General features: G+C 39.5%; 1 protein-coding gene across 2 annotated transcripts in view; it reads right to left on the bottom strand.

The window, feature by feature from the left end:
• Positions 1-648: 648 nt before the first annotated feature.
• Positions 649-17524, bottom strand: part of c13h10orf90 (chromosome 13 C10orf90 homolog) — a 28452-nt gene continuing 11576 nt past the window's right edge. Inside the window, exons 4-8 of one of the 2 annotated variants that reach the window (XM_053685232.1) lie at positions 14519-15785; positions 13742-13897; positions 9014-9167; positions 8736-8857; positions 649-1485 (exon numbers count right to left, since the gene is read on the bottom strand). In XM_053685232.1, the coding sequence (XP_053541207.1) occupies positions 9127-9167; positions 13742-13897; positions 14519-15785 (1464 nt within the window). In that variant the 3' untranslated portion in view covers positions 649-1485; positions 8736-8857; positions 9014-9126. The remainder of the gene's footprint in view (positions 1486-8735; positions 8858-9013; positions 9168-13741; positions 13898-14518; positions 15786-17524) is intronic. The other variant, XM_017482597.3, reaches the window with a different exon arrangement.

Genomic DNA, 17524 nt, shown 5'->3' with positions numbered 1-17524 from the left:
CTTCTGGCATCTTCGTATAATGTGCCATGTGATCACGTTTGAAAACACAGAGGCCTTTTGCCCTCAAGGGGAATCCCGTCCGCATTCTTACACACTTACCACGTTTGCTGGCTCAAGACGTCAGCAACGGCCGTCAGTCCATTTCAGTTTGACTCTGAGTTTGAAATTAAGCTTGATAGCGAATAGGTACTCTAACACAAAACCCTTCATTTGGTGTACTGAGTCCACAGCATATGTATATATTGTCTCAAACTGTGCATTTCATAGTACCTCCGCCATCCACCCTAATATCTATCTATCGTGCATATATCTTGCATATATTGTATATCTTGTTTATTTATTTTGTTTATTTATCTTATTTATTTATCTGTGTATTATCTGTTTATTCTTCTTGTGTATTGAATGTATATGTTTGCACGGAACAAAAAGGAGTGGCTCTTAATTTCATTGTACATGTGTATAGTGACAATAAAAGGCATTCATTCATTCATTTAATCACATTCAGTCAATGCACTAGATTATACACAGATAAGGTCAATTGGTCATTTAACATTTAGGAGCAATTAAATATTAAATCATTATAATATCATGACTGCACCAGGAAAAAAAAAAAAAGCAAAAATAAAAAAATAAAAAAAACATAAAAGCTTGCAGTGATAAATGCCACTGTGTGTATTTCATATAATGACACCAGTAATTTGCTAGGACCATTTAACACTTTTTACACTCAAAAATCCTGCGCTTTAAAGGTTATTGCAGTCTACATAATATTGCTAGATGAAGCTCAATAGCCACTGTTAAAAAGTAAACTGAGATATAGTATACGGCAAGATTTTTAAAAAGCTGTTAGTAAATAACACCGAATAGTTCATCTAACTCAAAAAAATTGAGGAAAGTAATTACCTCAAAATTTTTAAGTTGATAAATCAATTTCTTTAAGCCAAATACACTTAAATATAACAAAAATTAAGCTCAAACTTTGTAATTTAAAATGTACTTTTGTTCTATTTAAATGTATTTGGCTTAAATAAACTGTTTTATCAACTTAAAAATTTTGAGGTAATTAGTTTCCTCAATTTTTTTTGAGTTTAAAGAACTTATCCGGTTTTACAATGTAGTTATATTTAATATTTCATTTTATGCTAAATTAAAATACTTTAAGGCACACTTTAACTGTGACGTCCAGCTGTAGTTTGAAATGTCCTCAATGCAGCACACTTTAGTAAATTTCCTGCTCTTACTTTCAGCAAAGTTAATCTCAGTAATCTCTAATAAAGAAGTCACTTGATAAATGCAGAGTATTTTCATTAGTGAAATGCATTGTGTTATTGGAGTCATTGTGCTTGCAGTGAGAGGGCGAGGGAGAGTCTTCAGGGAGCTTCAGTGTGCTGGAACAGACTGGACAGGAGGCAGCAAAACGAGATCATTAACCTCTCTCCCACTGTTTCAGTCTTTCCCTCTATTTAGACCCGGATCCAAAACTTTCTGCAAGAGAACCAAGCAAGCAATCACAAACAGCAAGGAGCACGTAGTATACCGTGCATTACAGCATCAAAGTTCAACCGAAATAGCACAGAAATGGGGAAAGGCAGACTGGTGAAATGGAGGATTTTTGAAGATTTCTGTTTTGGTGAAAACTTTGAGGTTCTGAGCATTGACTAGTATAAATAGATGTGTTCCCAAGTAATAACTGAATCATAAAGTCTGTGCCTATAACTGAGTACACACAATGTGCTTTAATAAAATATATATATTTTGTGTTCTTTTTTTTTTTTCTTTTTTTTTTTTTTTACAGAACATTATTATATAATATGTATGCATATTAAATATCATATATAATTGTCATAAGGTTTCTTCAGGGAAATGGCATATTAAAGAAGTATGGAAATGTAAAGTTCAGAATAAAGGTTCACATTGCATTTGAAAGTTTAAAAAAAAATTCAAAAGTCACAAACAAACTCCACATGAATCTGTCACTATATACATAAACATGAGATAAAATCAATGATAACTGTGTAATATGTTGCTTGCCTCCTCCTCATGATAATGAGAACTGCAATAGTATTAGCAGAGGAAACAAAGCTGTCGATTTAATTAATGGGTTGATTAATTACACTTGTCAAATAAAGGGGGAGAGAGAGAGAGAGAGAGAGAGAGAGAGAGAGAGAGAGAGAGAGAGAGAGAGAGAGAGAGAGAGAGAATGATATTTGGCTATATTTGTGTGTATATATACTCCAATCAGCCATAACATTAAAACCACTGACAGGTGATGTGAAAAACATTGATTATCTCATTATAATGGCACCTATCAAAGGATGGAATATATTAGGCAGCATCAGCATGCGAGTATCAGAACTAGACCATGGTGCAATGGAAGAAGGCGGCCTGAAGGTCTGAGGAATCATTTTTTCTTTTACATCATGTGGACGGCTGGGTGCATGCGCCGCTTACCTGAGGAAGAGATGTCACCAGGATGCACCATGGGAAGAAGGCAAGTCTGTGGAGGCAGTTTGATGCTCTGAGCAATGTTCTGCTGGGAAACCTTGGGTGCTGGCATTCATGTGAATGTTACTTTGACACACAGCACCTACCTAAACATTGTTGCAGACCAAGAACACCCTTTCATGGCAACGGTCTTCCCTAATGGCATTGGCCTCTTTCAGCAGGATAATGCACCCTGACACCCTGTAAAAATTGTTCAGGAATGGTTTTAGGAATAAGAGTTCAAGGTGTTGACTCGGCCTCCAAATTAACAAGATCTCAATCCCATCGAGCATCTGTGGGATCTGCTGGACAAACGAGTCTGATCCATGGAGTCCCCACCTCACAACTTACAGGATTTGAAGGATCTGCTGCTAATGTCTTGGTACCAGAGCACACCTTCAGAGGTCTTGTCAAGCCACCACCAGGGGCAGTGGTGGCTTGATGGTTAAGGCTCTGGGTTACTCATTGGAAGGTCGGGGGTTCCAGCACCAGCACCACCAAGCTGCCACTGTTGGGCCCTCTGCTGTCTCATGGCTGACCCTGCACTCTGATCCCAACCTCCTAACATGCTGAGACTTGTGAAGAAAAAAATTATTTCACTGTGCTGTAATGTATATGTGACCAATAAATGCTTATTATTATTATTCATTGTGGAGTTCATGTCTCGAGGGGTCAGAGCAGTTTTGGTAGCACAATGAGGACCTACACAATATTTTGTATATGTGTGTGTGTGTGTGTGTGAGAGAGAGAGAGAGAGAGAGAGAGAGAGAGAGAGAGAGAGAGAGAGAGAGAGAGAGAGAGAGAGTATGACAGGACCACTGGCCATTTGTCCCCTGTGAACACTGGCTCATACACACACAGCACAATGAAGCTGTCACAGAGGAGCCTGGAGTCTATCCCAGGGAACTCAGGCACAAGTCGGGGGACACCCTGGACAGGGTGCCAACCCATCGCAGGACTCAACTGCCCAGTATGGACAATTTGGAAATGCCAATCAGTCTACAGCGCATGTCTTTGGACTGGGGGATGAAACTGGAGTATCCGGAGGAAACCCCCGAAGCACAGGGAGAACACGTAAACTCAGCACACACAGGGCGAAGGAGGGATTTGAACCCCCAACCCTAGAGGTGTGAGCCAAATGTGCTAACCATCTCACTAGGATGAGGTGGAGTTCATGTCTCGAGGGGTCAGAGCAGTTTTGGTAGCACAATGAGGACCTACACAATATTTTGTATATGTGTGTGTGTGTGTGAGAGAGAGAGAGAGAGAGAGAGAGAGAGAGAGAGAGAGAGAGAGAGAGAGTATGACAGGACCACTGGCCATTTGTCCCCTGTGAACACTGGCTCATACACACACAGCACAATGAAGCTGTTCAACAGAGAAACATGTGGCCTGCCAAGCACACACACACACACACACACACGCACGCGCGCGCACACACACACACACACACACACACACACACACACACACACACATTAATCCTGAATGTTCATTAAATGACAGTGCATAGCATATAACGCTATATCTATGTTTATATTTTTATACTGAAATTAATCATTTTGCTAACACACACGATGGCTAAACCGTCAGGTTTTTGAAGCAGCAGTGTGTCAGCAGTTTGTTACAGGCTGGTCAATACTGTCATCTAGTGGACACTTTCTGTCTTTACAGTCCTGACTTGAACAGCTTGCTGATATTTGCCATTTACTGATACACGTGGATTTATATTTGTGCTTTTAATTACTTATAATGAGTTCTTTGTAAATCTATGCTTTTCTACACTAATCCATAATCCTGCTATATTCCACGTTGTTGAAGTCTTGATTCCGATTGATCCTAAGATGTTAATTCTCTATAAGAGCAGATGTGGCATGCTAGTTTATATGAACTCTTTTTACCATAGGCCAAAAAAAAGTCATTTCTGCCTGTGTGTTTTGGGGGTGCCCGTGTTCAGCACTGAATTTATTTGTGACGTCACACTCTACAGTAGTGTTTAATGGCTCATATGAAAATAGACACTAAGGGCCTAAGTATTTCTTTTACCTAGCGTACTATGTTTAAATGTTATAATTTTATTGTGGCCGTTGTATACAATGTTACCGTTAATTAAATACATTTAATAACTACACTTAATTAAATCTCTATTGATTAACCAAAACCTTAACTTTAACCTTAAGTGCCCAAAAAGATAGTGATTTGTAGCTTTAAGCTCCACACACATTTTGTGATATACATATACATATATTCATTTAACACACACATACTCAGTTGCTAAAATCAAAATGTCAGCGGTCTCAAGAAACCTGTAGTGTCTTGAGCCTGCACACAGGCATCATGCTCCTGAGCATGTGTTAGTGCTGGATCGTAGTAAGCTGCTCTTTATAGCAAGTAATCAAGCATGTAGGACAAAAAGGGCCTTTCTCTAATAATTGCACATTTGTATGGGTTCTGACCCATTAGGATTAGTGTTGGAACCATGCTCTATGGGTTCATGGAACACCAATGGGACCAAACACACCGTTCTGTTCAAACAAAGAAGGCTGCGTATATCATAGCAAGGGTATTAAACTGTACCCTTCCTTGTGCCTCAATGATATAAGATATCTTCTCAACACTTGCATTCTAAGTGCTGAATGTATCTTCGCAATGCTGGTTAATGTTTAAAGAAAATGCTCTAATGTCTCATCCACTTCCTCAAGCTGGGAAGAAAGTCAGTTCCTTCACAAAATGAAGTGAATGGTGAATAATATACACAGATGAATAGCAAAGGAAACAGTGTGTGTGTGTGTGTGTGTGTGTGTGTGTGTGTGTGTGTGTGTGTGTGTGTGTGTGTGTTATAGGTACTTTTTTAACCCCTCCCCCCACTTACTCCATTTTTTGCTCTTGACCTCTATCCTCTCCTTTACCTCAGTAAGTGTGCTACAATTTCTGTCAATAAAGACAAAAGTGTGTTTTAAATTCACAGTTTTTTAGGGCAAAAAGTAGCTGCATCTTTCATCTTATGTTATCACCTTACACCTCACCTTATGTTAGGAGCGGTGGCTGAGGGAAACACAAGACGACCCTGGAGGATGCAAAAATCCATCCATCCATCCATTTTCTGTACCGTTTATCATACACAGGGTCACAGAGGAGCCTGGAGTCTATCCCAGGGAACTCAGGCACAAGTCGGGGGACACCCTGGACAGGGTGCCAACCCATCGCAGGACTCAACTGCCCAGTATGGACAATTTGGAAATGCCAATCAGTCTACAGCGCATGTCTTTGGACTGGGGGATGAAACTGGAGTATCCGGAGGAAACCCCCGAAGCACAGGGAGAACACGTAAACTCAGCACACACAGGGCGAAGGAGGGATTTGAACCCCCAACCCTAGAGGTGTGAGCCAAATGTGCTAACCATCTCACTAGGATGAGGTGCATGTGAAATTAACCACTACCAAAGGTGTTGCATAAAGTATCTACTATATGTTCATTCAAGTGAGTGGGCTTTTATAGCTGGCTAGCTTGCTAATGCTGCTCAATAAAGACCACCATGTTGACTTCAATTAAGCGGATATGAATTAACTCCATTGATTGGAAGTTTAATGTTTGTGGACTTGGATGACAAACTTGACTTGGATGAAAAGGGTAAGTAAACTAAACTACTATGAATTCACCTTCACAAAAAGAGCTCTGAAAGCAATCAGTTAGTGACGTTCTTCTTTATTTAAGGTACTATCTCCCTTTTCCAAGGCTTCAGCTTCAGTAACTGCTTTATCATGGTCAGGGTCGTGGTGGAATACACCTTGGGACACCAGTGCATCACAGGGCACTATGCACACACACACACACACACACACACACACACACACACTGACACTGACACACTGACACACTGACACACTGACACATCTAGGGCACCTACTGGCATGTTTTTAATAGGAGGGAGAAAACCAAAAAACCTGGAGGAAACCCACATAAACATAGGGTTTGATCATGCAAAACAGACAGCAATACAAACTCAGGATCAACCCAGTGAGCTCTGAGGTGGAAACACTATCTACTGCAGCATCCAGTTTAGGTCTATTATACATTGAATTGAATTCATTTATTATGTTATTGGCACTGGGAAACATGTCATGTCATCCCACTATCCTCAGAAGGTTATATCTTATGTTATGGGACCATCATACAGTATCTAGAGGGACCAATAAAAAAAGGCCTTGAAGGTCACACATATCTCACACTCACCAAATCCAAATGTTAAAGAACGACAGAGAGATTAGTCATGACCGTTTGCAGAGGTTATTACCAATATGAATGCATAACCGTCAGCTTTAGCTGAACGATAGTGCAGACGGACAGGTCCATACAACACTCTCAGTCAATTGAGATCCTTTCCTGCTTTCAGAATCAGCCTGAAACATAATAACCCAAACTTCTCATATATATCAGATGGAGTTTTCTGAGCAGTATGGAGACAAACAGGCTGAGGGGGAAATGCAATGAGAGCAGTAAAGCCCTGCAGTCAGGGACTCAAAACTCCTCACTCATGACGAATAGAGATAGAGATGATACAGGAATATCGGGAGGAGGGAGTAAGTGAGACTGAAAAGGGGGTATGAGCGATACAGAGAGGAAGAGGAAATGTGGTATGTGACTGCAGCTCAGATTAGAATTCACTGTCTGAACGTCTGGTGCATCTGCTTCCCCGAGATATTTTGGTCTGCCGATTCGAAAATGTTATCGAAAGAACACACACACACACACACACATCTCATTACCACACTTTCACGCTTGCTCTACGTTCATAACAGTGAATTTTGTGCAGGTTTTGTAAAGCAGGAATGATTCTGATCTAAACATTACGAATAAACTGGGCCCACTTTATCTACTATGAGGATTTAGCATTACATTACATTACATTTACAGCATTTGGGAGTCGCTCTTATCCAGAGCGACTTACATTTATCTCATTATACATCTGAGTAGTTGAGGGTTAAGTGCCTTGCTCAAGGGCCCAGTGGCAGCTTGGAAGTCCTGGGATTTGAACTCATGACCATGATCAGTAGTCCACCATCTTAGCCAATGTTCTCCCACTTCCCCAAATAGAGAAAGTACCTAAGTACTTTCCATAGAGAAAGTACCATAGAGAAAGTACTGAGCTACCACTTCCCCAAATAGAGAAATGCTACCAGTGTATCAAGCCACTGTGTCATCTGGAAATCAAAGCTAAGGCCTTTGAAAAGAATCTGAGATCTAAACTCAAAATTAATGTGTTTTTCTGAATGATATATTTATATATGTTTTTCAACAAAACCAGAGTGAATTTAACATGAAGTGAATAATTTCACGCTCAGATAAAAAGGGCTCCTCAAGTGTACACTTTTTGTACCTTTAGTATGTATCTTTTATCTAGAACTGTGCATGTAATGTATCTTTAAAGCTAAAGGTAATGGTCCGACTATCTTAAATATTTTTAAAGGTACAACATATGCACATTTCCAGTTTAAAGATACATGTTAAAGGTATAAAAGATAAGGGTACCACCCCAACAACAAGGAAAGGAACAGTTTAGTACCGTTTTTTTTTCTGAGTGTGCACCACTGATTATAAATATATGATCAACGCCTCAGAGATGATTCATTTATGATAGTCCAGTCATTTTGCATCAGACACCTGTATATTAATACTTAAAACTATTGCAGGCATTTTTGTTTCTGTGTATTTGGCTCTTGTGCCCAGCAGGGGGCGAGATCTCCTCTGTAAAAGTGTTGTGCAACACGTGGTTGCAGTTCAACTTATACATCTAAACATATCTATAACACTAGAATTTTGAACTGGAATATTTTGTTTCTATCTATAATGAGAAATTCAAATAATTTCAGTAATTTCCAGAAATATTACCAATATTTTAGGTCTTATATTAGACCAGGCTAAAATCAGATTTCATTAAATAAAGGCAACAATCTGGCATGGGTCAAATGCTATTGCCATTAAAATTTTGGTATGGAAAATGGATGGATGGGACTGTCCTGATGATTGTTATGCAGCTGCCTAAAATATATTGCTATAAAATTTTGCTATTTTATAGTTCATGGAATCCCACAGTAATCTTCTTATCACTGGTGTCCAATTGTGTTGCCATTTATGATGTTATACATGTGTATATAAATTATGCATGTGTATGTGTGTCTGTCCATGAGCAGACATTGGTGTTGGTGCTGATGTATATATCATTACGTGTGTGTGTGTAATTATTGCTCACCTCTCTGTCCCTGAGCAGATGTTGTTGATAGTACTGTTGTGTGTGTGTGTGTTGAGCAGGTGTTGTCTCCTTTGTGCCTGAGTTTGCCTTATGAAATCCGACCTCTCATGCGCCAGAGCTTTCTATAACGACACACACAGCTGACCCTGCACTCATTGTAATAGCCATGATGTAACTTATTAATAAGCATTAATTATGTCAAAGTAGAACCCTAAAAAAAAAAAAACAGGGGTTACTATTTTCCATTATCTTTATTCCATAATTAGAGCTTGGCTTACACTGATTGTGTGAGATTGTGATAATAAGTCATCAGTGGTCTCAAGTGGAACAAAGTCTGCGTGCCATGGCTTCATATGTTCTGCTGTCTCACCCTCTACAGGACAGGAAGCAGTTACACTCTGCTCAGCAATATTTGCTTCATCAGCTCTGGCCCTTGACATAAGATAACACACATTAACACAATTCTTTAGACAAATAGAGTGGCAGTCACATGTCTTGTAGTTGGAAATCAAATTCTAAAATATCTGTCATTCCGAGAATATTGGAAATATGAAAAGATGAATATGACCTAGGACCCCACCGATACATTGGTTGGATCATGAAATTGGCTGATATTAAGGCTACGATGAGTTACTGGCATTCTTTTAAACCACTAAGAATAGTGCAGTTTGTAAACATCACTAGACCTTAAATGATTACAAAATTAATTCAATTAATTTAAAATAATCTGAATTAATTGGGGGAAAAAAAGAGTCTTCATTATACAGTGTCATGAAATCACACTCTTGGTGCACATTGCACTTTCCAGTTCAGTGAGCATTACTTTCACATCATGTTTACATTATCATGTGATTTTATTTTCAGTCATGTCTCTTTCACTGTCCTGCCATTGGTTGTTTCCCTACTGTGTTCACCTGCTCTGACTTGTTTGTATCCACTGCTGTTCTCATGCATTTAAATCATGCATTTATATATTTATATTTTAAGTCCAAGCCTTGTTTTCTAGTACCAGTTCTATGTTTATCTAGTTTTGACCCGCTGTTTTACTTCGCTGTTGTCGGCCCATGCTCTGGATCCCAGCTTGGATCAGTTCATAGATTGCCCTTAAGCACACTCTCATGCTGCCTAATATTGCAACTTATATAAAGACATCTTAAAAAATAACTTTTCAGTGTTTCTTCATGTCAGTAGATTCTTCATGTCAGGCTCAATTTACATTTTTTTCTGGCCTGGAAATGAGCTCCAGAAATTAGCTGAGCTACAAAGGCGCACATACTTTTTTCTGATGGGGGAAACATTAGGGTTTGCTTTAAAGTTGTTATAGCTATTTATTACTTATACTTATATAACTACTTACTTTTCCTATATGTACAGTATATTGCAGCATAAGCCCGGTTTAACTGGGCTTATGCTGCAATATACAACATGAATATGAGACAACAACATCAAAACATGAATATGAGACAACAGATCAGAATATCAGCTTTCATTTCCTCATATTTACATTGAGATCTGTTAAACAACTTAAAACATAGCAACTTCTGTTTGAACCCACCTATTTTTTCAAGTGATCAAAAACATTGGAACATTTGACTGTTTCTTGCTGCCCAGGTGTGCCCTGATAAATTGATTGTTTAAAGAATTAATAGCTCTGAATGTCTACTATTGGTTTGAGCCCTAGGATTTGGCTGTGAAGACTGCATTTGTTGTTAAAAAGGATAAACCAACATGAAGACCAGAGAGCTGTGGGAGAAAAGCAAGCCAGTTTGAAGCTGAGAAAAGAGGGAAAATCAATCAAGCATTGGGCATAGACAGTACTGCAATTTGGAATGTCCTGAAGAAGAAAGAAACCACTGGTGGACTAACAACCAGACGTGGTTGGCCTAGTCTTGGATTTACACCCTACAGTGGTTATATGGAGAAAATTAGCACTCTGGGTGTTAATTCAACACTAGGGATTTTACTGGTTAGTAAGAATCAGAGAACCAGATTGGAATTTGCAAAAAAATAGAGATGAGCCACAAAAGTTCTGAAACCAAGATTAACCTCTACCAAAGTTATGGAAATGCCAAAGTGTGGAGAAAGAAAGGATCAGCTCATGATCCAAAACATAGAAGGTCATCAGTCAAGCATGGTGGATGTAATGCCATGGCCTGGGCTTGCATGGCTGCTTCTGGAACAGGCTCACTAATCTTTTGATGATGCAACCCATGATGGTAGCAGCAGAATGAATTCAGAAGTCTGCAGAAACAATCTGTCTTCCAATTTATAGAGAAATGCATCCAATCTAATTGGGAGGAAATTCATTATGCAGCAAGACAATGACCCAGAACACACTGCCAACTCAACAAAGGACTTCATCAGGAGGGGAATGTGGAAGGTTTTTAGACCTCCTGAAGAGGAGGCTGAAGGGAGAAACCCCCCGAAACAAACAACAACTGAAAAAAGCTACAGTACAAGCTTAGAAAAGCAACACTAAAAATAAATGCAACAGTTTGGTGATGTCAGATGTCAGTGTCAGGTCAGCAGTTTGATGCGGTTATTGCAAGCTAGGGATATGTAACCAAATATTAAGTCTTATTTACTTTAAGACTATCTGTTCCTATACATATGGTCACCTAAAAATTGGGTCTGCCACCATAAGGTGCCATGTTTTAAGTAGTTTTACACATCTAGATGTAAATATCAGGAATTGAAACCTGAAATTCTGATCTATCGTCTTATATCCATCTTTGGATCTCAAACCCAAATGTCTTCAATGTATAGTGAAAACAATAGAATTGGCCTTGCTGTTCCAATACTTTCAGAGGGGACTGTATCACCTGATATTATAAGCCATATAAATTTTAAATCCTTTAATTTGTTTTAGGAAAACAATTATTATAAGCAAGTCCTGCCTGGAGAGTTAAGGTTTATAGCAAGAACCATTTCATATCCTGTGGCTGATCCATGACTCTGAGCTAACACAATATTACCATTACACACATGAGAGAGTCAGAGCCCAAAGACAGTTACCATCCTGAGCATATTAAAGCCAGTGCATTTCAGGCCTCACTATCATACCCCTGAGCCATATGATTATGTTAAAGACCCTCTTAAACACCCCTTCACTTGTAAATGTGTGATATTTTCAGGCTGCAAGTACTTTTTCACGCTTAAAATTTAATCAAAATTGTTCATTAAAGCCATCTATTAGTGTAAAGTATGCACATGCTAATAAATAAGAATTTTCCTTTGCATATTTATATGTTCAGTGCTGCGTTCTGAACAAGATAATTGTGTATATTGTAAACTTTAGAGCAGGGTTACTACAGTCCTGAAGATCAAGTTTTCAACATTTTCCACCCTCCTTTACCTACGAGTCATGTGTGGTGACAACATAACCTAATAGTTACATTAACAGTTTACCAGTGACTACAAAATCCAAGATAAGAAATTAATTCTAGAGGCAAGTTTGAAGACCCTTGCTGTAGGCTTCAGATGTAACCAAATAGGAATAGGTTATTCGTATTGACAGATAATGTGCTCTAAATGGATAGAAATACAAATACAACTTTGGATAGGGTGTGCTAGGATCCCACTGGATGCAAAAATAAAAATAAAATAAAAAAAGAATTCATAGGAGGAGGATTTTCCTTTAATGTGGTCAATTGGTCAGATATGAAGCTTGTAGAACAAAGAAATACCATGTTCATTAATGTGAATGTATAAAATGTATTTACAGCATTCACTCATTCATTCTTAGTAACTGTCTGGTCAGGGTACAAACAAAAATAATAAGCGAATTGTTCATGCAGTTATTCAGGATTATAAATACTGATACATGCCTTGAGTTTCTTTCAAGGTTTCTTCTTCATCCTGTCTAAAGGCATTGATTAATTTTCTATAACAGCAGCTCAGACAGTAGTTTAGATGCAAGGCAAGTACAAGTTAGTACAAGTTTACATTAACGTGCTCTTTCAAAAAAAAATAAATAATTTTTTTTGTCTTCTTAATTTCAAGAAGAAGAGAAAAAAGAGAGGCTGGTGAGAGACAATTTATAATGTAAGTCACAACAAGAACTTAACAGTAAGTGGTAACAGGCCTCTCTTGCATCAAAAAAGGTTCATGTCACTGTTCATGACTCCACTATCAGAAAGACACTGGGCAAAAATGGTATCCATGGAAGAGTGGCGAGGTGAAAACCACTGCTAATCCAGAAGAACATTAAGGTTCGTCTGAATTTTGCCAAAACACACCTTGATGATCCTCAAACTTTTTGAGAGGATGTTCTGTGGACTGATGATTCAAAAGTGGAACTGTTTGGAAGACAGGCGTCCCGTTACATCTGGCGTAAACCAAACACTGAATTCCACAAAAAGAACATAATACCTACGGTCAAGCATGGTGGTGGAAGTGTGATGGTGTGGGGATGCTTTGCTGTTTCAGGGCCTGGGCAACATGCAATAATTGAGGGAAACACGAATTCTGCTCTCTATCAGAAAATCCTAAAGGAGAATGTCCGGTCTTCATCCCATAATTTGAAACTCAAGCGCAACTGGATTATGCATCAAGACAATGATCCAAAGAATAGAAGTAAATCCTAGTCCTAGAAGTTAGTGAAAGACTGATCTCCAGTTATCGGAAGTGTTTGATTGTAGTTATTGCTGCTAAACATGGCACAACCAGATTTAAGTTTAAGGGGGCAATTAATTTTTCACATGGGTGATAGCTGTTAGAAAACAAAAAATTTGCTTCAATAAAATTTTTTTAAATAAATAAAATAAAAACTGTATTGTGTGTTTGCTCAGGTTGCCTTTCTTTTATGTTATATCTCGTTTGAAGATCTAAAACTATTTAGTTTGAAATATACACAAAAACAGTAGAAATCAGGATGTGGGCACATAGTTTTTCACAGCACTGTACTTTGCTTTGGACTGCATTACACCAGCCAGTCCTTTAACAGTATACCCTGTAGTGTTTTAATCTTCAATAATTATCCCTGTACGTTTAAGTCGAATTCTTACCTGCAGTATTGCTCAGGGCTGTGGAGTCTCTCTCTCTGGTGGTGTTGCCATTGGTCTGGGTTCTCTTCTGCTGCTCACACTGTAGCTTTATATTGGCTATAATGGCAGCTGCATTCAGGGCCACTATATCATCGTGGTTCTCATGGGTTGAGCTTTCTGGGAAATGCACCAAACAGTATGTGTCCAGAATGTGATACTGATACTGTATGTGTGTCTGTCAGTGTCTGTGCATCACCTAGTGAATATAAAGTGTGTGTGTGTGTGTGTGTGTGCATTTGTGTCTTCATTCGGCTACTGTGAAATTTGCTGCCTACCGCTTTCACATTTCTAAATTCCCGAGAAATGATCGCAATGTAGCCAGAAGCAGAGTAGCAATATAATACGCATGCAGAGAGGTGCGTGGGAAAATGAAAACTGGAGAAAATAAGACCATGAAAGAGAGAGAATAGAGGAAGAGTGAGAGAGAGCAGGTGTGATAATGATCTGCTTCAGGGCACCGCTGTAAAGAAGTCAGCAATGTACATATCTGCTGTGTGTACTGTAGCTTCAATTAAACTCTCACTCACATCCCCATTTCCTGACTCACTGTGATCAATTATGCATCAAAACTAACATGAGCTTTGGACAACCTGTGGAGTGTCTATGCCCAGAATTGCACTTTCATAGCATAAGCTGTGCTCTCAGCAGTTGACTGTCACAAATGATCACAGCTACACAGTCCATAAAGCATGCAAGTATCTGGATGCATTCATCTGAATACACTACAAGGTTTCCTACCTGGTACTTTGATGAGAGTTAAAGGCTGGTTCCTCGGGAGAGCAGACTCCCTCTTGCGCTGCCCTTTATCCGAAGCAGAGCTCTCTGTCTTTGTATAAATCTTGTCATGGCTCCCTGCTCCTCCTTCAGTGCTCCAACACCTGTTTGAGCTGCTGGCAGCAGAGCACGCAGGGTCAATATTTGTCTTGTGGGGAAGAATAGTAGAAGTGCTGTGAACTGAATCACCTTGTGAACCATCAGCACTTGGCTCAACAGGGCTAAACAGACTAGCAAAACAACTTGCAGGCCTCCGGGGTTGGGAACCGCTTAAAGTGTGTGCATCATCCAGACAAGGTCCATTGGAGGATGTCAGCTGGAGGGACATTGTGGATTTATACAATTTGGTCTTGCTACTCAAATCCTGCATCTCAGTTTCAGAAAGCATGCGTTCATTGTCTGATTGTGGTTTCATGTCAGTGATTTTGAGGTCACTGAAGCTGTGCCTGTAGGCCACTTTCCTTCTGTGGTCCTCGACCTTTCTGCTGAAAGTATCTCTTTGCTCCTGCACCTTGATAATGGTGGGTTTCCTCCGAAGCACCACTGGCATCTGAGTCTCTTGGGTGGCTAGGCAGGAAGGGACTTGAGAATGGCATTCTCTGTGGGTCATTTTAGACATTTCTGGGATATGGTTATCTCTACCAGTCACACTCAAGGAAGCCAGTAAGGGGTGGTTCTTCACGCTGGATAGGTTAGAAGCTGCAAGATCAGAGCTCCTTCTAGTAGAGAAGCGTGAGAAATCGTTTTCTCCAGTAGTCCTACTTGAAGGGAAACTACAGACTGGGTCATTTTTAGCACCTGGCTGCAGAATTCTACTGGTCTCTTCTCTTTGCTCAGTAATTTTAACAACAAGGGTTTTCCTCCGTGGATTGACCTCTGGCGGGCATAGAGTGTTCGTGTAATCTTGGTCAGTAATGTGGTTGTTTAGGGCCATAGGGCTGGGTTCCCTGTTTCTATCCTGGCCAGATATGCTGGTATCAGGCAGGCTTGAGGAACGGATGACCTTCCTGGAGGTGATTGTGATGGAGGATATAGAGCTCCTGTGTTTGGGAGACGTTCTGCCACCTACAGGCGGTGCTATAAGGAGAGATTCCTGAGGAACACTCCCTCTCTGGTGCACTGGGGTTTGCCACAGAAATCTGTCATGAGATTTGTTCTGCATGCTGGTGGCCCGATCAAGTGCTGTGTCCTGATCTCTTTCTGCTAGAGTGGCCTTTCTTTTACCATCAGCCTGGCAAAGGAAAATAAGATTAACACCTGAAAACCTTGAGTTTATGCTTTATGATGACAAAGGGCTTATTTCCACTCCTCGCCTACCCAGCCATGAGCTTCGAATCAGCTCACTCAATATCTTCTATTCCAACGCTTCCCAAACTAAAGGAGGCTTTCGGTGTTGCCATAGTAACTGCCTTAGTGTCAGGGGAGCTCAAGGGTAATTTAATTAAGTTTGAAGCCAAAACTCATCTTTATTATTTGCTCGAGTATTACAAGTGATTCCATTCCGAATCCCAGCACGACCCTGCTTTGCCTAATCAACGTCAAGCAGAAAAGCTGGTGGGATGTACTGTATTTAAATTTCAGTCTCTAAGCTGGTGTATTGAGCTGAATTTAAAGTCCGAATCATCCTCACCGAACAACCGCGCTGAGACGGACACTGTAACAGCTGAAGAGAGGGAATCTCTCACACTCTGCTCTGTTAGCTCAGAGATCCCTAGAGAATTAGGACTTCTAGTAGCAGAAGACTCCTTTTCTTCTATTCTTTACCTATCTCACCTTCTATTTTCCCCAACACCCTGCTATCGGATCTTTCTTTCCTTGTGTCTACCAGTACAATATGTTCTAGTATTCTGAGGTTCTGATATAGGGCGTTCATGCTTTAGATTTGTTTTCACAATACTAACTGCATAGGAAAAATTACCATGGCATCTCAATATTAGTTTATTTTATGGGGAAAGGTTAGGCAAAATAACTGGTAGTCACTAAGTTAATGGTAACAGTTAAAGTCGAGATGAACTGTTGAGATATGCACAGATGTTTCCTCCCACTCATATTGCAACAAATTATGCCTCTGTTGGTGCACTGCGGAATTTCACCTGGTTAGTGTCATTTTTTAATACTCATCATTGAATTGTAGCCTTTTGAACCGCAGTGTTTTAAACCTACTGTTTATCCTCTACATCCATAATTTTTTCCCTGTACTGAGAAAAAAAAACACTATTTACTAAATACCCACTTGGGGGGTAACTTGGGGGGGGGGTCCCCAAGCGAGATTTTATTTTTAAATATTCAATAACCACTTTAACTGCTTTTGCTGAACACGTCACAATAAGCATAGACTGTAGGATTTTGAAAAACAGAAACGTTAATTTACTACATAAACTTAGTTTATCTAGTACAGGTCAGACACATTTTTTTGGGTTGGGGTACGTGTGTGTACGTGTGGGGGGGGGGGGGGGTTGGGGGGGTTGTGCGGTGTCTGGGGACACGCACTCATACACACCTAGAGGCAATTCTTAGTGTAGCCAGAGAAGTTGAAGGAAATAAGAGAACCTGTAGGAAGTCCATGTGAACACGTGCAACTACACATATTGTACAGTATCTCGAGCTCAGGATTGAACCAAAGACATGGAGCAACATGTCTGCTGCACTGCGGTTTGTTTACAAATAACCACAATTTTTTCCCCAGAAAATGTGGCCCCATCTACGAATTAAACACATTGAGAGATTAATTTACAAAATATAATGTTCTAGTTGACTTTTTAAGCTCCAAAAAAGTTAGTTCTCGAAATAACTCTGGCTGAATTATGAAAACAGGGTTTCTATTTCTTCCGACATACAATACCAATGAGGTATATATATATATATATATATATATATATATATATATATATATATATATATATATATATATATATATATATATATAGCTAGATGACAGTTTACCATTGGTTGACCAGTCACAAATTGTGC

Source organism: Ictalurus punctatus, chromosome 13 (assembly GCF_001660625.3).
Source record: "Ictalurus punctatus breed USDA103 chromosome 13, Coco_2.0, whole genome shotgun sequence".
NCBI lineage: Eukaryota > Metazoa > Chordata > Actinopteri > Siluriformes > Ictaluridae > Ictalurus > Ictalurus punctatus.
This window is presented reverse-complemented; position numbering and strand designations above follow the sequence as displayed.